The sequence below is a fragment of the Tubulanus polymorphus genome, chromosome 4 (genome assembly GCF_964204645.1).
Source record: "Tubulanus polymorphus chromosome 4, tnTubPoly1.2, whole genome shotgun sequence".
Classification (NCBI taxonomy): Eukaryota; Metazoa; Nemertea; class Palaeonemertea; order Tubulaniformes; family Tubulanidae; genus Tubulanus; species Tubulanus polymorphus.
The window spans coordinates 11,267,244-11,290,321 of NC_134028.1; the positions used below are offsets into that span (position 1 = coordinate 11,267,244).

The window sequence follows — 23,078 nt, forward strand, 5'->3', positions numbered from 1 at the left end:
AAGTTCGGCACTGACTAAAAATTAGTAAAAACATTTTATAATATAAATTGTATAATTTTCTTTTAAACGGCCGTTAAAGCTTCATGTTTGTGAGGCTTCATGAGTGGCCATGTTTGTGTTTGCTGCTTCGCATAAATCCCGCGCGGTGGCGCAACCACGCGGAGTGGGGCCGATACGTCCAGGAAGAAAGACACTAAATATTTGGATGGATATATGAAAGCTGTGGGTATTGGAGTGTGTAACGGGTAGTGTAGTGTGATCTGTGTGCATTTGTGGCAAGCACACAGATCACATTGGGATTTGGTCCAGGACTTGCGAGATTTTCAACAACACGGAAGTAACGTGTAATAAATGATGACTTGAATTGCATGACTACCTACCACCCCTCATTATTGTTGGAAAACTAAACGTTCCGCACTGACTAAAAATTAGTAATAACATTTTAGAAATGGCCAGAATTTTAACTTAGGTTCTATCTCATTTTTATTTTACAATTGCGATTGGTATAATTTTTTTTTAAACGGCCGTTAAGGCTTCATGTTTCGTCTGCAATTCACTGCAAATAGTTACGCAACTACGCACATTTCAGTGTTTTTGGCAGCTGTACACTCAATCGGCACCATTCGTGACTAGCTTCACTGCGGAATTATCATCAATTAACATTGTCATATCACATCATCAACTTATATTGTGCCTTAAAACCCTAACAGCCGAAATAATTGAAATGCACACACGATTTCTATCATTGAAAATTGAGAGAGTGGCCATGTTTGTATTCGCAACCACGTGCAACGGGGCCGATACGTCGAGTTCATATTTGATGGGCGATAATAAGTACATAGTGATGACATTTTTTCTTGGCTGGCATGTACATTAAAAAAAATAATTGAATGGTTATACATACCTCTATTTGACTTGTGAAAAGCCGATAGATTTGTCAGATGAGCACCGAGACGTCTGAAAAGTGGAAAAAGGTACTTCTAATTAGTTATAATTGATCTTTATAATAAGGAGCCCATAGGGTAGGACAAAAATTGCATGAGGCGTATTCACTGAAATAAACAATTTGTACTGTTCTTCACATAGCATGTTTATGAGCTGCCAGTGGGAAACTTGCAAAGATGATACAATCTCTGAACCGGAACAAAACTTTCCATGGTGGGTTCTGTCTGTGCCTTCGTAGGCCTTTAGTTATTGCGATGGAATATATATATATATATATATATATATATATATATATATATATATATATATATATATATATATATATATATATATATATAGGCTATATGTGAATGTAGACATTTCACCAAACAAAATTCTTGCTAAAAAAAAAATGTGTGCTAGAAATTCAAGATGGCTGCCCCTGGTGGCCATATTTGAAAGCCGATGACCTTCATATACAATAGGCATGGACTATTACCTCTACCCTGATCCGCCCACCAAATTTGTGTAAAGAATTGCAGGCAGCATCATGCAAACAAGAAATTCAAGATGGCCACCCCAATGGCAGCCATATTTGATCATCAATGACCTTTTTTTTACAGAAGGGGTGGAAATCTCGCCCGATCCAATGTTCAAGCTAATTTTTCAAAAAGATTCATTGCAATCAGGCAAATTTCTGTGTTGAATTCAATTCCATACACATCTGGGGGTCTGGCTTTGCCTATGCAATAGGAGTCAATTAAGATTCGACTTTTTGAAAAACCAGCACAGATACCAATTCAAATCACATAGTGAGCATACTAAAATGCTCACTATGAAAAAACTATGCGTTGAATCAATCCGGAATTTTTTAGCAGAATATCAGACACTAGGTACCCTTCTTTAAAGGTTTATTTGTTGTATGTCATTAACAATCAATTATACAATACTTAATAATACTTTATTCATAACTTTGAAGCGGCCCGCCGGCAGCGTATGCTCAAGCAATTTCAGTCACGTAGGCCAAGGATAACACGAAACAGACTACGGGTTTTCCAGGTTAAGAGCATCCCTCCACATAAATAATTAGAGGGACTATACTGGACCATTTGTTGACACTAACCTTAAATAAACTTCGTATGGATACAATCAAGATAATTCCACCCTATAATACCCTAAGATTGACGCGCAGCTTAATTAAACATGGCGCCGTCATTCATTGAGGTAGTCATAATGTATCTCTAAGCACATTAAAATCACACTTGAATTACAAGTGTTGACTTATGACAAACAATTGAAATCTAGCAATTTGATTGGGAAAATAGCACTATAGTTCATATAAAGGACGAATGGTCGAGTGGCTGGTGTGAAGTGAAAAGTAGGATACCGGTATGGAAATATTCATTTCATTGAAAACTAAACAAGAAAAAAATATATGAAAAAGGATTCAATTTTGGTCAGTGTGCTCTTTTAATGATAACTAACTGTTAACCAGAATGAAACATTCGCAAAATTGATTATGGGCCTTTTGACTGAACAAATGTTCATAATTTTAATACATCCCTTGAATGACGAGAAACAACTAAAACTATGAGTGACCCGTTAAAATACGGTACAAACTTGGTGAGAGCCTGGGTTTCATGGGATGTTTTTCATTATCATACGGACCAATCAGTACAGAAGCTCCCAAGTTCTTCAAATTTGAGGCCAGTGCCGGTTACTGATAAAACAAGGTGACTTATGCACGGGATATCAAAACTAGATGAATCATTGAAAACATCACACAAAATAAATCTTTATATCATACGCCTGAAGTATTAGTAATCGCCCTAGAAATGATAAATATCGTCCTATTCAATTGTGCCGCCATTTTGTTTGTTAAATAACACGCGCCAGCTGATCCACCTCATTCAATGTTATGACGTTATGATAGAAGTCAAATCTGTGTCAACATAAATTTCAGATATCCAAGATTTTGAGAGGTTTCATCTTAGAAAGCCCATAACTACCAAGAAAAAAGCGTCGGATCTTGGCGATATTGAGTTCTTCCGAGACAAATAGCATTGAATTTTCACATGTGTTATTTTGGACAGTTAAAGATGCTGCTCAAATATATCAAATTTTTGAAACTTTTTGGTAAATTTTTCAAAAACTATGAAACCCCGAATGAAATACTGTTGCACCACTGACATCTTCAACAACTTGATACCCCCCAAGTAAACACAGAATAAAGTTTATTATGATGTTTAATCATGATAGGGTGGGGCATATGTCGCAATTATTGGTGCGACATATGTCACAGTTGTCGCAACAGTGGCTACGCCCCTGATAAAGGTTTGCTGAAATTATCTCATATATTATTCATTTGTTGAATACGCGGGACAGTGGGTCTAGAAACAGCCATGTTTCACAATGATGTTGTAAAACAGATTAAAAGAGATCGTAACCCAAGTTTCATAAGACGTTACTTACGGTTTGTTCTATTAGTGTGCTAAAATCTAAACTTTCAACTTTTCCCCAAGACCATTTTTTAGTGGATCTACATCAATCTCACGAATGATAAAATTGGACCTCCAACCGGGGAAATCTACGTTTCCACTGAAGATTTTGACCTGACCAGTGCACGATCGCAGTGCAGTTACTAGCTTATATGCTAATACTAATACTAATACTTGGTCTCTGATGCTATTAACCCTTTCAATGCCAGTATTTTGTAATATATTAACCCTCTCCTGCCACTTACAATTAGTGGTTTTTGTAGGTATAACATACAATATATTCAATTAGCTCCATGGCTTTTACTTCTGAATTTAACTCATGCAAACTATATATGGTTAGCAAGTAAATGTACTAAGCTATCTTATCCCACCAAAAAAAGTGAGGCAGTATAAACTAGATCAACCAATGACGTCATCAAGATGGCCGCCGAACTCCATTCCAATCGAAAAATGAAATTTCAAACTCATATATCATGTTACAGTAAGCAAATATATGATTATTTTCAATCTAATACACTTATATGTAATGATTGCTACACAATAAAGTTTATTTCATGTTGATAACTATGGTAATTAAGTTTTTATTGGTTTTTTTATGCCAGAATATGGTCACTTCACTGATACCAAAATTCTCGGATTTCGAACACATTCAATTTTCAGTCAGATTCTTTTTAGCATGCCATATTTTGAAACAAGGATAAGGACACAAGGGAATGTTACCACAAAAATAATGACCAGCTGGCTGAATTCCATCACTGTTATAATCATGATCATCCAAATTATTTTCAGCATTGCCATGGTTACTGTCAAAATCATCACCCTCCTCAAAATCCGAACTACTATCCTCAACACCAAATTATGAATTCTCATCTCACGCTTCATCACTCAAATGTCCAAATGTGTTATCATTCTGATCAAAAATATCAACGAATTGGTCCAACCTTAGTCGCTTTGTTGATCTAGCATTATCCATAAGACAATAAGCACACTTGTTATTACACATCAAGTCATTTTCTAAGTGTTAATTTTAAGTAAAAGCGTAAAATTTTTCCATAAAAACTCTACGACCTTGAAGTTAAGTTTGTGTCTGTACTACCGATATAGTTCTATCAATATCCGCCAGGTGCAGACACTTCCTACTGATATTCATTCAGCTCCCGACTATTTCGGGAGTGGCAGTTTGGGGTGAAATTACGCTCCCGACTATCTCGGGAGCGGCAGTTATAGGGTTAAGGTAATTCTATCATTACCTAAAAGAGTCTACCAGTGCTATCCCTAATATACCTTTAGAGGTTGCTATTGCATCTTCGTACCCTTTAAAAAGTAGGCCTATTCATTTCTGCAAATTATTTACCTGGCAGGTCTAGGGAATTGAAATAAATTACCTTTGACTAGAAATATTATATAAACATATATGAACTGATTAGCTGATTAATAATCATTGGTTTAACTCTAACGAAGTATTTTGGGTACTGGCTCTAGTCCATATGTATCAACACAGCAAAGTTTTAATCGTTGTGCCTTTCATTTTATTATGAACTACTATTTTATTCTATTCAACCTTTAAGGGCTGTTTAACTACTCGACCTGACCTAGTACTAATTTGACCTTTACATTAGCTACTAACAGATTCAAACTCAACATTACTCTTCAACTGAGGAGAATTGTTGACTCTATTTGATACAGTATGAAATACTTTTGCTTCGGAGTTGAATTAGTACTTTGAAAAAAGCCAGTACATAGGAGTCAGAACACTAACTGGAGATTAACAACACTAGCATCCCTCTGACTGACACCTCATCATCGTCGTTGTCGTCGTCGTCATCATCATCAAATCATCAGGAGACCCTTTTTTGTGCCCTATTTTATGTTCATAGTAAATGTTCTGTATTCTTCAATTGTTGTTTTACTTTCTCAGTTTCAGTGAACCTGTTGAACCAGCTTGGTTGGTTAATGTGGCTCAGGGGGCCTATTGATTGATCCTGCTTTGAAATATTGAAATAAGCCAATGTTCATTCAAATATCCAACATCGGTGAAAGTTTGAATACTGTATACATGTATATAGGTTTTCATGTTTTATGAATATTTTGCACTTCATGGGTATTAGGCTAATTCCAATGTCAAACACATGACGTTGAATGGTCAAGGGCAGACGGTCAACACCAAGATAACACTCTTCGACCAATGTTTCATCATAACATAGACGGCCTGATTCTTTCAACTCAAGCAAAGCGATTAACATGATCAACATAACACTGGAATTTGCAGTGACTAATAGTTTCTTTCATTTAGGACTATGTACTATTAGCCAATTTTGGATTTGATTGTAATTGAAACTCTCAAACTCCTATCGAGAGACAAGTAAGACCATTTTACTAATCATGAGTATAAAATTACTAAAATTCACGATTAAAAACAATCGTGTTGATTTTAATTACTAATTCAACGCATTTACTGAATAACCAATAGAGAAGGGAGTCTCTGTCTTTCCCCAAACCGGGAAACCTATCAACGAAATGAGAAACAACGAGGAGGATAACCACAGACTCGAAGGAGCCTACCACAGATCCTTCACAATTGATGATGATGATGATGAAGTGGAAAGAACACAAGTTATGCTTGATTCTCATATTCAAATTCAATTAAAATTCAAACTTATCGTATTACATCATATTTACAAAGCATATCATTGGTTCAACAGTAATGGAAATTAGGACAGAACCAATATTATTACAGAATTTTCAAAAAGGTTATGAATTTCCATAACAAAATGAAGATTATTTTTCTAATAACTAGGAGTGACTGTCCCGTTTATTAGGAAACACACATAACTAGTGGAATAGGTTGATATTTACGCACATGTTGCAGGTATAAATTGTTTATCAGTATAGAATTAGTGATCGATAAAAGCCAAAATTAACATCAGCTCGATACCCAAACTAGATCAATTCATAATGTATCGATTGAAGCTACAATACAATATATGTATTTATTCCAATATTTCAATAAAAAGATTAATTCCTAGAAATCTATTCTAAATCCTAATATGTTCTTATATCAGTAAATGTATTCAACACCTATTGACTTGGCAGATTCTTAAGATGAGTTTCCTAATAGAACAGATCCATTTTTTAAGTGTGCTGATACAAAATAAATGCTTGGTCTAATCAATTCATATTTAATGACATTTTTGCCACGTAAGTTTGGTTTCAAAGCTGAATCACATTAGACCTTTACACAGTGGTTGCATATTAGGTTCGAATCTGTCATTATATTGTATGCATCGGTATCTGAATTTTCGATGATTCCTATCATCCTGAATGGCATGGTGCGTCTTCGCAGAAAACCATTTATCGCTGCTTTGCAGCTATATTTAGGGTTTCTGCTGCTTTCGCAGAAACCCTCTTGTAATTTTGTTGATTATTATTATTATAAATTTTCCACTTTCCAGCGAAAATTTTTTCATAAAATGTAACTCCTCTCAGATTCGATCACTAACAGCTTATAAACGTAATTTTCATTTCTGTCAGAAATAAAACTCAGTGCCTGACCATTTCGAATTTGCATATAGTAATTTATTATGAATTAATCCCGTGTAATTACCAGGTCTAAAAAGTGACAAGAATAACGCAAAGCATTGTCATCCACTGATAAAAGTACATTCCGAAAAGCCTACAAATTACCTGACGACCTTGAGGGTCAAATTCAACCGTAAATCACGGATTCAGACTTACAATTACCGGGTCCGTCATTTACTGCGGACAATATACAACCAACATGGCGGATGGCTGAAATCATTTTCAGCTTAAATTTATCGCAAATTTATGACGATTTTTAGGACTTTAATGAACTATGATCCCTAAAATGAGTCAATTGATTAATTCTATTAGTAAATCAATTTATGTTGGCAACATTTCCTGAAGATTTCTGGCTCAAATCACCGTAATATGGACAGAAATGGTAGGGATTTTCATATGGAATTTTACTTCCGCCTTCACTTAACGACTAGGATCGATGACAACAACAGCAGAGTTTATGTAATCTAAGGTGAGAATCCACTAACCAGGGAATGTTAGACATGATTTCTTGGTCTAACTGCAGTTAAGGTTACCTTTCCACTGGGTGGTGCTATGATATGAGTACATATGGTAGCAAATGAGTACTCGGCAAAGCAATGATCATTGTTGGCTAATGCCTAGCTTTTTGGGGGATACGCCTAGAATAGATTTAGGTCCTTAATGTAGTGTGTAGAGCCAGTGGAAAGCCTTAGTAGTTAAAAAGGGACTGGTTTACACTTATGTATACGACTATTTATTTTGATTACTTTCTTTCCAGCTGTTAATCGTGGAATGAACAGGTCACTACGGTCTTCAATTCCTTTGCCGATTCTTGCAGCTGGTGGGAATATATTCAAACCACAGTGTGCAAGTGTACATTTCAAATTAAGCGTCTCAGATGCTGTAAGTACTTGACGTTTTGTGAAATTTTTTTTTTATAATGTCATGTTTAAAATATTTGGATTAGTAATCAGTCGTGCTAGTGTACATGCAGAATTGGATTCATTGTTATTATGGGATGATAATTCACGGGCATCAAGAGTCCTACGATATACCCTTGATATGAGGCTTTTTAAAGTTTATCAGTGACTTGTTTTGGAGTAAACTGAATAGCCCTTAAAATACCAATTCCACACGGCTTAACGGATGCGAGACAGCAGTAATAGACGTTTCACGACAAACGCACGATTTAAATTGGTCTTCTAAGATATCTATTATACTTTCAGGTGGAAAGAGGTCAGATAGCATAAAAAATTGACTGTGGCTGACAAATTGACACGACGCAGATAAAGGGTTGAGGTTTCAAAAGATAACGCCAAAATGCTTGTATCATCAGGGGTAGACAAATTATCCGAAGATAAATGAAAACTCCACCCTGTTGATCGTCAGTTGATTTTGCTGTAATTATTTCATCTGGATAAATCGACACATTATTCATTTCAAAATCTGTGATCAGTAGAATTTCTTTCAATAAAATAAGAATGTATTTGACTAATGTATTCAGGAGTAAATTTGAATTGATGTCAAAACCAGAGAAAGCATTCTTCAAAAATTTTGAAAATTCTAGACTCATTATCAAATTCTGTGAAGTCATTTAAGGTTTTTTGCTCGAATCAAGCCAAGGGCTAAGATTAAATTCCTCACTGTCCTATAATGCTGAGTATGACGGAGTTTAAACACTGAAAAACGTTGGGCTGTGTAAGTGTAATTTGGATAAGTCAGCAATATAATGACGGCCCTGCCCCGCGCGCTCCATCTGAGACATAAACAAGTTGGACTGTATTGCTTCGATGCTTTGACAAATGGACTCCTTATATCCACATATCCAACATAATGTTGACCCAGGTTGCGCTTCTTGGCAATAGTCATATGCTATGGGCTAGAATTATTTCGATGAAATCTTCGTACGCTTCCCAGTTCGACATATGAACTTATTAGGCAGAAACCCGTTATCGCTGCTACGCAGCTATATTTATTATTATTATTATTATTATTAATTTTCCACCTATTTTCGTCACATAAAATCCATCTTCATTCAGATTCGGCAACTGACAGCTTCTTAAAGAAATGTATAAATTGATACTGTAATAACAGTCTGTCTGAACAAGCAGATTGTCTAAATGTACTGTCTATCCTATTTGAAACTTAAAATTAGTTACTAGGTAACTGTCAATAAAGAATTGAATTGAACCTGAATGCACATGTACCGATAATTCTATGCTCCGTAGAATATCAGGCCCGAGTCCAAGACTTCACGAGTCCGGCGTTCGCGAGTCCGACAGGTATTGTCTATCTTGTTGTTCTTGACCTTGGGCCTATTATAGTAGCCAATAAATACCATTTTAAGTACGAATTTGTTAACCGTACGCGAGTTCCCTACATACGCCGTACGTGAGTTAGGTGAGGCTATATGTAAATTAACTTCCATCAACCTTGCAGTTGCGTTCTGTTGCTCAGTAAGTAAATCACTGGATTACTGCTGGATTTTTTTTTCATTTGGTTTCGAATCCCAATATTGCAAGTCAGAGCATGAACGTACTCATATACGGCTAACCAGTGGAAATCACCGTACAGTAATGTACGGGTAACTCCAGCATTTTAAGTATTAAGTGAGTACGATAAGCCTACCATGCCTAAGTACACTGTACTACAAACACAACTTTTTCCCTCTCGTCGGCCCTACACTGATGTTACTATAACTGGTGCCATTATCACATGGATAGGATTTGGTCAGGACTAGCCTAAAGTCTAATTCAGTTTATGCATTATTCACTAGATATTGTTAAAACAATACGGTGAAGTAGAAAGGCACACGCAGAAAGGCTAATTGATTTGAGCCCTGCAATTAAATTTTGCTGAGGCCTTGTCTAACCTGCTGACATTTATATTTAAGCCTAGATCCAAAACCTTCTATGTGGTCACGGCTTGTATACCAGAAATCACGATGTAGGCCTGTACATTTTGCTGTACGTAGGTTTGGTCTACCGATTTCTCCTTGATTAATAAGTGTATGGTACAGCTGAACGCATTATACCAATGGGAATAGGGCATATTGTTTGGGCTTATTATTTCCTGCTTTAGAATATTGAAATAGCCTAACATTCATTCAAATATCCAACATCGGTGAAAGTTTGAATACTGTAGGCTATAGGCCTACATGTACTGTTTACAATATAGGTTTTCATGTTCTATGAATATTTTGCAGTTCAAATGGGTTTATGCGGATTCCAATGTTAAACGCATGAAATTAAATGGTCAAGGGCAGTCAACACCAAGAACTATCTTCGACCGATGTTGCATCATATTATAGATCTGATTCTTTCAACTCAAGCAAAGTGATTCAACACGATCAACATAACACTGGAATAGGTTTGCAGTGACTAACAGTTCATTTCAATTAGACCTATGTACTTTTTAGCCAATTTGGATTTGATTGTAATTGCAACTCTTGAACTGTTATCCAGAGACACGTAAGACAAGTGGAAAGAATACAAGTTATGCTGGATTCTCATATTCAAATTTAATTCAAATTCAAATTTATTTTATTACATCATATTTACAAAGCATATCATTGGTTCATACAGTAAATGAAATTAGGACAGAACAAATATTATTATAGAATTTTCATAAAGGTAATGAATATCCATAACAAAATGAACATTATTTGTCTAATAACTAAGAGTGACTGTCCCGTTTATTCTGAAACACACGTAACTAGTCGAATAGGTTTGATATTTACTCACATATTGCAGGTATAAATTTTTTATCAGTATAGAATTTGTAACCCATAAAACCCTAAATCAACATCGGCCAAAACCCAGACCAATCAAATCATAATTTATTGATTGAATCTACACTACAATATATGTATTTATTCAAATATTTCAATAAAAAGATTAACTCCCTTAATCTATTCCAAATCATCATACGTTCTTATCTGTAAATTTACTCAACGTATCGACTCAGCAGATTCTTAATATGAGTTCTTAAGAACAGATCCATTTTTTAAGCGTGTTGATAGTACAGTATCATCAAGTTTTAAAGAGCATATTCCATCAAAATAGAATATTGTGTATAATTCATTTTCAAATGTGATGTATTCACAAATACCAAATATGGTTTGAATTTTAGTTCAGCCATTACTGAGAAATATGACTTTTAAATCGGCAATTTCAGCACATGCTCACTGTTATTGTTTATCTTAGCAGGTGCGTGTTTCTGACGTCGTATCTGACAAACGCTCGCGGCTTCCAGTCATTTCACTAGCCATTTCATGCAATATTTTATCGTTTTGGGAGTGATTTGAATTAATAAACTCTTACCATTGTATAGTGTTGCTACCGTTGTATATAACATGATAATCGTATATAAGTGAGTAGCGCTGTAGGTCAGTGAATACGGTGAACAAATGGTTTATTTTATCGATTATACATAGGCTACACGTACTAGCACACACGTACTTGTGTTGATTGCCATAGTTAACATCATAAATAGCAACACCCGCGGGTTGAATATGAAATATACGCACGGAGTGAAGGATAAATAGATGACTATTCCGCTATTACAGCTAATTCGTGCTCCTTTTTTCAATACCGTAAGTCACATCTCAGGTCATTATATGTATACTCAAGTTTCTTCTGGTTATGAAATCGCGGAAAGTACAATTTTGATGATGGCATTTGCCCTTTAATGCCAAAATGAATCCCTGGCCGTATAAATTCACATTAGTTGATTGTATATCCGCGTAAGTTTGGTCTCAAACCTGAATCACATTTGACATTTTGCACAGTGGTTACATATTAGGTTCAATCTGTCAATGCATTTCATTTTATGTATCAGTATTTACATTTTCTACAGCTCCCATCACCCTGAATGGCTTTGCAGAAAACCCGTTATCGCCACTTTGCAGCTATATTTTATTGTTGTGCCCATGGAATCTGGTTTGAGTCATTCAATTTCGAAAAATAAGAAAAAATACTACTAGCCACCGAAATGATCCGGAAATAAAACGTCAAAGGCGTGCATAACCAAACGAGCGCTGAAGATGCAATGTGTGTGTGTGTGTGTGTGCTTCTTCAGTGATGATAGAATGAACGGCACTCTCACACATCGGCGGTGCGCGCGTGTTATTCTCTTACATCAGACAAACTAATCGGCTAAGTTAAATGAAATCCATATACAGGCATCACGCTGGGCCGAATTTATGTCCGGTAACTGGACATATTCCCAATCCAAAAATAATTCAATTTTCCCAATTTGACAAAAAAAAACTCCCAATGAACTTTTGTTTAAAATAATTACTTCTATTTATTATGATGTTGCAAGCATTGTTAAGATACAAGCACGTTCTCTACAATAACGTAATTGAAATATAATATTGTTCTACTGTAGGCCTAAACCATAGTTAGTTACCTAATCGTTGGTGGAAAGCTTTTTATAATCGGATGAGCTTATACCAACGTTAGGGATGACAAGGGCCAAAACACGGTTGAACTAGGGGTCCAGGGACACCATGCCCACTTGGGAAGTGGTTCCGAATGCTCAACAATCTAACAATTTCAATATTCAACGCCCCCTGGTGGCCATATACAAAAACCAATGACCTTGAAACTCACCACAATCATAGAACACGTCATGAGCTACAACTTTCTAAATGATTGTGGTAACAAAATACGCTTAGGTATCAATATAATGTGGAAAAACTTTTTCCCACTTACGAATGAGTACTGCTGACACAAAAGATGGCCACCAATTGCGTCATAATTGGCTGATGAAAAATACCTGTCTCAGGTATAAAACATCCCTTTCCAAAGAATACCCATCACAAATTGCAATGAGAAATGATAAACCCGTAGGAAGCTACAGGACTCAGAATTTGGGCCAAAATTAACATTTTTGGGCACTAAAAAGGTCATAGGACGGCCATCTTGAGTCCGATCGACCCAATTTTTGCTATGCTGATGGGCCCTGGGGGAATTCACATATATCCGAAAGATCAAGGTAATTGATCAAAGCGTCTTCAAAATTTCCCTCAAAAAGTTAAAAAATGTGTAAAAAGTGCTGATTTTGGCGAACAACAATGGCTGCCAGTCGGCCATCTTGAATCTGACAGGGCCAGTTTTTGGGCTGAAGATGTGTCTAGGGTAGATACATGTGTAACCTAAATATCAAGACATTACCTTGAAGCGTCTTCAAAACTTCTCAAAATAACTGGATTCCGTCTACGGACGGATGAACGAAAAGTGAACGCAATAGCCCGCTGGGACTAAAGTCCCAAGTGGGCTAAAAAAGTAACACTTCAAAAATATATTTTCTGTTCACTTCAGTCCACAATTAATGGCTTAAATCACAAACTAACACAGGTACCTTTTGAAATAATCCGATTTTATGTATGTTTCGAGCGATTAATCAACATTATTTTGAGAAATTAATTAATTTCTCCACCAATATCACCATTGGCCGCCATTTCTCTGTATTGCATACATGTGGCATGATAGACTAGGTGACCTACAGGGATTTAAATAAAACTTTCAAAATGAAACGACAATTTTTATTTTTGATAGTTTTCCAACTTATATTTCAAATCTTCGTGTTTTCCATTATAAATAATGAAAAAATAAATTCTGGTTGAAGAAAAATGTAAATAAGTGTTGATTTCTTAATTTTTTTCAATTTCATCGTTTCGTCTCGTTAGTTTGTGTTGTGGTCCTGGCCTCTGTCCACAGGTGCCAGCACCCTCCACACGTTGGCCGCCGTCGAATTGACGGAAATTTACTCTCACTTAAGGCCGATTTGCACATGGATTAAGATCGTCAGGTGAGGTGTTATAGGTATCAAACAAACTACGAATCTGTTGTGCGTTGATTACAACAAAGATTAGACGGATATCTTAAGAGACAATGAAATGCCAGGCAAATTCCTCGTGAGTCAAATTGACTCACGAAGATTTCATTGAAAATTGACCTTCCCATTCCTGACTGTCGTTTGTGAAATTATCCGATCGTGAAACTAAACCAGTCAGGTTACTGACCACTAGATTCCCGGAAAACTTAAACTAGGCCACATATCAAGCAGTGCTTCATCTAGCCAAAAATAGAGGGACGGTCCGCCCTGCCCCCGAAAATAGCCGCCCTTGTGCCCTTCAGATGTGTCCCATGCTCGCCCTTGTGCCCTCATCACTTGCCGTAGGTCCGGACTTAAACAGTTTCTAGTCCTCAATCATAGCAGGGGGTACCTCGATTCTATGCATTAGGGAACATTGCAGTTTGCCCCTAAAACCGACATGAGTGCGTTATTATGTGCCCTTGCTCCGATTGGAATCACGCACAAAAATGCCCTTATTTGAAAACAGCACCCTGCCCTTTTTTAATGCTAGATGAAGCACTGTCAAGTCTAGTCTGAATACCAGTCGTTGTTACCGGTTCCCTACAACGTCTGACGCTAAAGTATCATATAGAGGTCAACTCCTGTTAATTGCAATGCGTCAACTAATTTTAGTGTCAAATCAAACCTGTGTACTAAAATGAATAAATTAGTTACCTTAACTTTGAAAACGTGTTTTATAATAACATTTTTGATGATCTAAATCGCGAATCGGAAATTTATTGATTTGATTTGAATTGATTGCCATAATCGGGATTTCCAATACGGACTAGATTAATAAAATGTGAAAAGTCAATATGTCTCTATAAAATTACTCTAAATGTCATTTTTTGTCGATAAAACCACAGGCACTTGAATATGGGCTTTGAAAATGGATAAATATTTGATAATTTACCGGCGATACGTTGATCCTACTTTAATAGATCCGCCATGTTTTATAATAAATTTACCCATGATGCAACACGCGCCGGTCGTTTAGCTATACTATACAGAAAGGCTGGAAACGATCCTATCTCCGTAATGCTTAAATCTACCCGCAGTTATCGGGACAGATGACGTCACAGCAATTCCGAAGAGGCATCGCGAATTTTCAAAAATCAATTTTGTTGCCATTAAAAATCTTTAATGGAGCTAAAACAGTGTCAATGTTTCCAAAAAAATCATCTACAATTGAAATTATGGGCGCTCCTATATTTCAGGATTAAAATTGACACCAAGGACGTACTTCGACAATCATCGGCAGTGTTCGGCTGTCCCGATAACTTCGGGTACATTTAAGCATTACGGAGATAGGATCGTTTCCAGCCTTTCTGTATAGTATAGCTAAACGACCGGCGCGCATTGCATCATGGGTAAATTCATTATAAAACATGGCGGATCTATTAAAGTAGGATTAACATATCGCAAGTAAATTATCAAATATTTATCCATTATCAAAGCCCATTTCACCTCGACCCGCACTTTCACCTCCGCTCGGAACGTCGGGCGCTGTAGTAGGACATGGCCGCGAAATTTGTCGCTCTATAAATCTTGTGCAAAACTAACCGATTACTACCGTCAAGTAACTGAAATTAACCCTTAGAGGTTAAATTAAATACTCCGATGTTACACAGATGCAAGTATAGAAACGCCAGAGCTTATTAAGTCGTGAGTAGACTCGAAATAGTGACGAAACTACACCGATCGTCGGAATTCAAAATGGCGCCGTCCATACAAAGACCCGGAAATGAGGTGAAAGTAAGCATGAACACTTTGCAATTCGTTAAACTGCCTACACTGGACGAGCTCCGCGTTAAGTACCTCTCCCTGGCACGAGAAACTCACCCGGATCGCAGCGTTATTCCAAATGCTACTGCACAATTTCAAAAACTTAACAGCGCTTACGTGCATCTCAGAGAACACTTAAGCCATACCACAACCTCGGATAGACGGCGAAAATCATCAACAGAAAATGAACTGGGTCTTTTAAACCAACAGATTAATATCTCAGAAAAGACTCAGTCAGTGGTTATTGACCTGTCAAGCAAAGACCCAAGTAGCAGTGTCAAATCATTCCTATCCGAACTAAGGAACGATTATGGCAACCCTATAGACCGTGGTGACCACGGCCTCCATTTCAGTGGGACATATGTCGACTCTAATGACAACGCCCTCGGCACAATCCACATAACCCTTTACAAGGGATCGGCTAAGAAATCTGCAAAATTACGTGTGCATGGCTCATCGTACCTCCTTTGACTTAGTGAAGATCTGCCTAAGATGTTAGAAAAGCTACTTAAGAAGAAGCCGGGGCCACCCCTACCGTTGCATGGACCCGCGAAGTCTCCCAAGTCAAGCTGCTTATCGTGCCCCGACCCGGACTCCAAGTCAATGATCCAATCCTCTCTATGCGAGGGGTGGACTCACAACAAATGCTCCAGGCTATCAGAGGACGACCTCTCTAAAGCTACGTCAAATATGGATGAAATTTACATCTGCCCCCCATGCAGTAATGCTGGGGAGCCAAACCAACCACTGATAAGTTGCGCTCCAGTTACCGCCCTCAATGGAAACACCACCGCAGGGTGTCAAGTAGACATCGCAGAGTCCAATCGTGTCTCCATCGGGTGCCAAACCAGCCAGCCAGTGTTGGACAGTTCGGATATTCTTGACCTATTTAGATCGATTGAATCACAGCTGGTTAACGTCTCGCAACAAGCTGGCCAGTGTGCCAAATTGTCACACATGAAATCAATGCATGACCGTCTAGATGACCTAGTTAAGCGTGTAGATCATGTCTCGGATTTATCTACCGCTGTACCGATCATGCAGAAATCGTCCGAACAACTAAAGAAATTAGTAGACAGAAATGATAATCGCGTCAAAGATATCCTGGAGAAAACGTGCAATACGAACGCTCAAGTCATGTCAGCCCTAGAGCTGCTCAATGATTTGAAATCTACGGCTGCGAACAATTCACCGGTAGCAAGGGAGGAGTCTTTACACGAAAATAGTCTCCTCGCTTCTAGTGATACTGATGGCCACAGGAATCTGATTGTCGACTCTGATAATGACACAATCAGCAACGACCGACATATCAACACCTGCAGCCCGACACCTCGTGAGGCCTCACTAAGTCAAAGTCGGAATTATCGGAGCGTTTACATTATCGGCGATTCGAATACCAGATATATAGATCCGAAACGTTTCGTCAAAGATGCTTGCAAAGTATTCTCTAAGCGCGCTTTCACCATCAGGCAAGCATCGGATGTCGTAGACAAAATCCAGCATGAGCGTCTGTCCTGCATCATACTGCATGTTGGCACCAACGATATAAGAAACCTCAATAGCGGTAGTGCTTGTGTAGACAAATACATCAACCTAGTTAATAAAATCAAGGACTACTTCCCAGGTGTGAAACTCGTTGTCTCATTAATTCCGCCGAGATTCGATACGCGAACCTTCGACATCCAGTCGAGATCATTTAACTCTTATATCGTATCATTAGCCGCGCACGACAGAAACACCACCGTAGTGAACAATGACAACCTTGATGATCAACAACGTTTCTACAAGGACTCGATCCATCTCAACAAGAGAGACGGAATCAGGAGATTCACCAACAACTTAGCGACTGGTGTCCGCAGAGCTTTACAACTGTTCACCAGGCACTCCAGATATCACTAGATACTCTTATCTATATATATAAATTCTATTGTTACAGGTATTATCCTGTCACTTGCTTGTATTAAACAACTGCTGTGTATTTGTCTTAAAATACTATAACTGTCACTACCCGTATCATGCTCAATATATGTCATTGGAATATCCAGGGTGTGAAAAATGGATTTATATGTAAGACTGAGGACGAGTACTTTAAGAAACTTACCAACTGTTATGATGTTATATGCCTAACAGAGACATTTACTTGCCAAAACGATGAAATCTCAAACGAAATTTCTGGGTTCAAGAAGCTGCAATCGTGTAGAGCTAATCTGCCAAATGCCCGTAGAAATTATGGGGGCATTATAATATATGTTAAAGACTATCTAAGAAACTTTGTCAAAGTGGTTGAAAACAATTCATCGGAAATAGTTTGGCTCAAAATAACTCCAAATTCCGGCACCAGAAATTCTAGTTCATTATATCTGGCCATTGCCTATATTAGCCCCTTAAATTCCACTTACGGAGCAAAACACTCCGATGAAACTTTTCAACTCCTAGAGAGCAGCTGCTCTAAATACCGTAAACGCGGTGATGTAATGATTATAGGTGACCTTAATGCCCGGACCCCAGCAGCTAATGTTATACATAAAACAGATGAGGATGACTTCGCTTTTCTACCAAATATCCAGGAGCTTGTCTCCAAAAACGGTTATATGCCCAACAGGAGAAGCAAGGATAAAACCATTAACAAAATGGGGAGAAATATGCTTGAAATGTGTGATACTGCCAATTTATGTATTTTAAACGGCAGAAGCCCCGGTGACTTTTTGGGCAAGTACACTTGTCATCAGTATAATGGTAGTAGCACTCCCGACCTTTGTATAGTAAACCAAGACCTGTTTCATAATGTCAGATATTTCCATGTCCATGACCTAAGTGAGCTGTCTGATCATTGTCCAATTGCTGTAGGCTTAAACTTTGAAAACCAGGAACCAACTAAAAATCATTCTAGCTTTAAAAAGAAATGTCTTGAAAACAAGCATTTCAAAAATTACAAGTCACCGTCCGATATTCAAAACCTGCTGTCAAACCCAGAAACTATACAAAAATTGCAGGATCTTAACAACAGTAACAGATGGACATCAGACAGCCCAACTCAAGAGTCAGTTGACCGGATAGTAGAGGATTTTGTTAATATTTCGAAGAATGATTGCCGAAAGCCAAGGGTAACCAAAGCACGCAAATCCTATAAGAAATGGTTTGATGATCAATGCCACCAAAAAAGCACCGAATCCGTAAATTAGGCAGACTTATTAGTGAATTCCCATCAGATGATACCAGAGCTGAATACTTTAAAGCCAAAAAGGCTTACAAAAAGCTTATCAAATCAAAAAAACTAAAATTCAAACAGGCTCAACTTGATAAACTTAACCAGCCAAATCTACCACCCAGGACATTCTGGAACGCGGTCACTAATCTTGCACCTGGTGGTGATAAGAATAAAACTTATGAAGGCCCAAATGCGGAAGATCTACTACAGCATTTTATTAATATCAGTAAAGGGGAAAATCATACTGAAAATCAAATAGATACCAATACAGGCAATAACCCAATCAACCCTAATACTCAAATATTCCATGAACTTGATTACAGAATAACTGAACGCGAAATACTTGAAGCAATCAATAAGCTTAAGAACAACAAATCCCCGGGGTTAGATAGCGTCACCAACGAATTACTAAAATTCGGACAAGAGGCAATCTCAAAAAGCTTACTACAAATCTTTAACCACGTCTACAGTAATGGTATCTTCCCGAGTTCTTGGGCCCAAGGAATAATAACACCCATCCATAAAGGTGGCGCGCCCAATAACCCGGATAACTATAGAGGTATAACGCTGAACAGTTGTCTAGGAAAGCTATTCTCCTCCATAATCAATAACAGACTTATTAAATATCTATGTTATAATAAAATTATCAATAAAAACCAGATAGGATTCATGCCAAAAGGCAACACCTCTGATCATATATTTACGCTAAAGACCATCATTGACAAAAAATTGCTGAAATCACAAAAGCTATACACATGTTTTATTGATTTAAAACGAGCATTTGATTCCGTCTGGCACAAGGGACTTATGCATAAGCTAAACGATCTTAATCTTGGGCAACACTTTCAAAACATAATATCTAGCATGTACTCAAAAACAACCTGGTGCCTGAAAATCGGTACCAATATAACGTCTGAAATGTATCCCTCAAACGTGGGAGTAAAGCAAGGTGACATACTTAGCCCTATCCTGTTTAATATTTTCATAAATGATGTGATCGATATATTTGATGAATTGTGTGATCCTGTTCAATTACATAACTATCTCATAAATTGCTTATTATACGCTGACGATATCGTTTTGATATCAGAGTCCCAAAGAGGGCTCCAACGTTGTCTGGATAAGTTATATACCTATTTTCAGAGGTGGAAACTTGAAGTTATTATTAAAAAAAGTAAGGTCATAGTATTTAGTCGTAAGGGTAACATTCCAGTGTCCCTAGACTTTAAGTACGGCAATCTAGCATTAGACATAGTGAAAGAATACAAGTACCTCGGTATAATTTTTTCATCAGACGGTGTTTTTAACAACGCAAAGGTCCACCTGGTAAATAATGCTAGAAGAGCCATGTTCTCAATCCAAAAACTTATTGGTGCGGGTAACTGCACCCCAGAAGTATGTATAAAACTTTTCGATAATTTGGTGGCACCAATTTTATTGTACAGCTGTGAAATTTGGGTCCCCTCAAAACAACTCCTAAGGAAAATCTCAAAAACTGATGTCTTTAACATTGAATTAGCATTTGAAAAAGATGACCACCTACAGAAACTGTTTATCTCGTTTTGTAAATATATACTTAATGTAACACGTCGAGCAACAAACATGGCTGTAATTGGTGAACTCGGTAAATACCCACTCTATATAGCTGCTTGTATGAGACTCCTGAAATTCTGGCATGCTGTGCACCAGAATCAGGACAGATTGGTGTACCACGCCATGCAAGAGTCAATCTTGTTGAACTCGACTTGGTATAACTTCCTCGCAAAACTTGCTGGCATCCTTAACCATTCAGAACTGATAGAGAATCCATCTAATTCTAAATCTTTTACCCGAGCTAAACATACACTACAAGAGAGATATAAAATTTTTTGGCACAAATGGATATCAAATTCCCCAAAACTAGACTGCTACAAAAATCTAAATCCTGAATTTACCATGACGCCATTCTTAATGGATCCTATACTACCAAAACTGTTTAGAACCAACATTTGTAAATTTAGGATAAGTAATCATCGTCTTCTGATAGAGCGAGGAAGATATACCAATTTACCAAGAGAGAATAGACTGTGCCAACACTGTAATGCCATTGAAGATGAGTTTCATTTTATAGCCTAATAGAATGCTCTCGACTAAATGAAATAAGATATAACCTAAACAGAGCAGTGAGCTGTATATACCCAGATGCCCCAAATTGGGAGGACCAGACCAAATTCAAAAAACTTCTCACAGATAAGAAACTACATGGTCCTATTGGGGAATACATCTCTAAAGGCTTTGAAATCCTAGACTCTGATAATAATTAACACGAAACTGCTTTTATTCTTGTTATATTAATGTAAAATGTTTTTTTGTAAATACTATTTGTAAATATCACTCTGTGCATCTCGACCCGAAAGGGTGTAAGCAGTACCACAGGGACTTGTCATGACTGATAATGGATGAGACCAATGATGGGGGTACCAGTATCCCTGCAACTGCGCGGTCATACCTGTACGCTTATCTCATTTATTTGTATAATCCACGCGATGGGTGAGCTCACAAGCTCAAAATCGAAAATGAGGATGAACACGGCGTTCAACTTGTCATCAACTGGGCGGCCATTAATCACGTGATATCGTAGTAACGGGCTAAATATTTCACGCGCATTGATTGGCTTAGAGATTTCGAAAAACATTACAAAATTTATTAAAAGTTCTGTTAATTAATAAAATATCCGTATTATGAAAATATAGTGCAACATTCGTCTGAGGGGTGGTATTATTAGCAAATATTTCCTTTTTTCAAGTCTACAGACGTAGACTTGTCGCGGTTCTATTAACATAGCCCGAACCTGCACGTCACGTGATTAATGGCCGCCAGCGCGATAGCGCGAGGTGACTTTTTCATATATTTGTTCGATTTTGAGCTTGCGAGCTCACCCATCGCGTGGATTATACAAATAAATGAGATAAGCGTACAGGTATGACCGCGTAGTTTTAAAAAATGTATGGTTTGTTGGGGTTATCTCTAAGATTTCACATAGAAATCATCGTTTGAATTGAAAAAAACGACCATTTTGCTGTCCACCATAGAATCGGTACACCTCCATTTTGAGCTATCTCTCGTCAAAAAAAGGTGATTTCGTTGTGAGATAATTGTCGGAGAGTGGTGGTTGTAGGCTCGTTCGAAGCAGAAAGTCTTCTAGGTTGTATTAAAGCTTATTTCATGTGAATCGGTTGAGAATTTTTGGAATTACAGTCGATTGAAGTGGAGAAGTCATTGTCAGATTGAAAATTTGTTGCCACCCTTGTTTTTTATATTATACAGGGATAGTGGACCTGGTCATTGATATTGGTTTTATTCATTCACTATCAATTGTGACAAGTCCCTGTGAGCAGTACAATAAAGAGTTTATTGAATTGAATTATATGGAAAATGACACTTACTCCGCAATAAGCTGGGCCAATTCAGGGTGGGAATTGCCTGCTAGGAGTTGCATTCCGCGTCTTTCCATACCAAACAGAGATGATTTTGATGCCATAGCTATATTTAGTGAAGTTTTTGCCGAGGGTGAATCACCGAACGATATTGCGTGCACACGATTTAACAAATTATAGTAAAATGATTAATGTGTTGGATAGTCGAGATAATATTTTATTGGTTATGCCTAATCATCGGTCACAGAATCGGACTTATGTTCAATAGACTGGTTACCGGTCTCAATCTTCAATTAGAGATCATCCTCGCTTGCCAGGGGTCCGGTATCACTCCCGAACTCGCTTCCACCAGCCCCCTGGCCCCACGAAGCGTGATTTCATTACTGGCGCTGTTGCGCATGACATCATACATCGATTTGCGAAATACTTCCTTTTTCGGTAAAACGTTCGCTGATTGGTCCATTTAAAAGGAAAACCAAGCCCAATGTCGTTTGTTACAAGCGCTGTGATTGGTACGACTGGATTCTGGTCGGCTAGTAACGACTCCAACGACTCGTGAGGTCAAGGGGTTCGGGGAACAGCTTTAGCGTAGTGGGTTCGAATCCCTTGACGGGTGAAGATGATTAGAGACCGGTTGTGCCCATCCTCCATTTTACATTTTCAATGCATGTCAAATAAGGTCAAACATGTAAAGTAGCAAGTTACTTCATTCAGTCACTTCCTGGTTAAGATGGCGTCTCTTCGAATCTGCTTAGCTTCGAGAGCGATATCAAAATTGTCCTTTACAATGGACGGAAAGACATTAATTGCTGTGTATCAGATATA

The 23,078-nt window shown here is 37.6% G+C and overlaps 1 protein-coding gene across 4 annotated transcripts in view; it reads right to left on the minus strand.

The window, feature by feature from the left end:
• LOC141903166 (phosphoribosyl pyrophosphate synthase-associated protein 1-like) overlaps nt 1-22,419 on the minus strand; it is a 104,379-nt gene extending 81,960 nt beyond the window's left edge. For all 4 annotated transcript variants that reach the window (XM_074791191.1, XM_074791189.1, XM_074791190.1 and 1 more), the window contains exons 1-2: nt 22,263-22,419; nt 905-957 (exon numbers count right to left, since the gene is read on the minus strand). In XM_074791191.1, the coding sequence (XP_074647292.1) occupies nt 905-957; nt 22,263-22,357 (148 nt within the window). In that variant the 5' untranslated portion in view covers nt 22,358-22,419. The remainder of the gene's footprint in view (nt 1-904; nt 958-22,262) is intronic.
• Nucleotides 22,420-23,078: the final 659 nt, after the last annotated feature.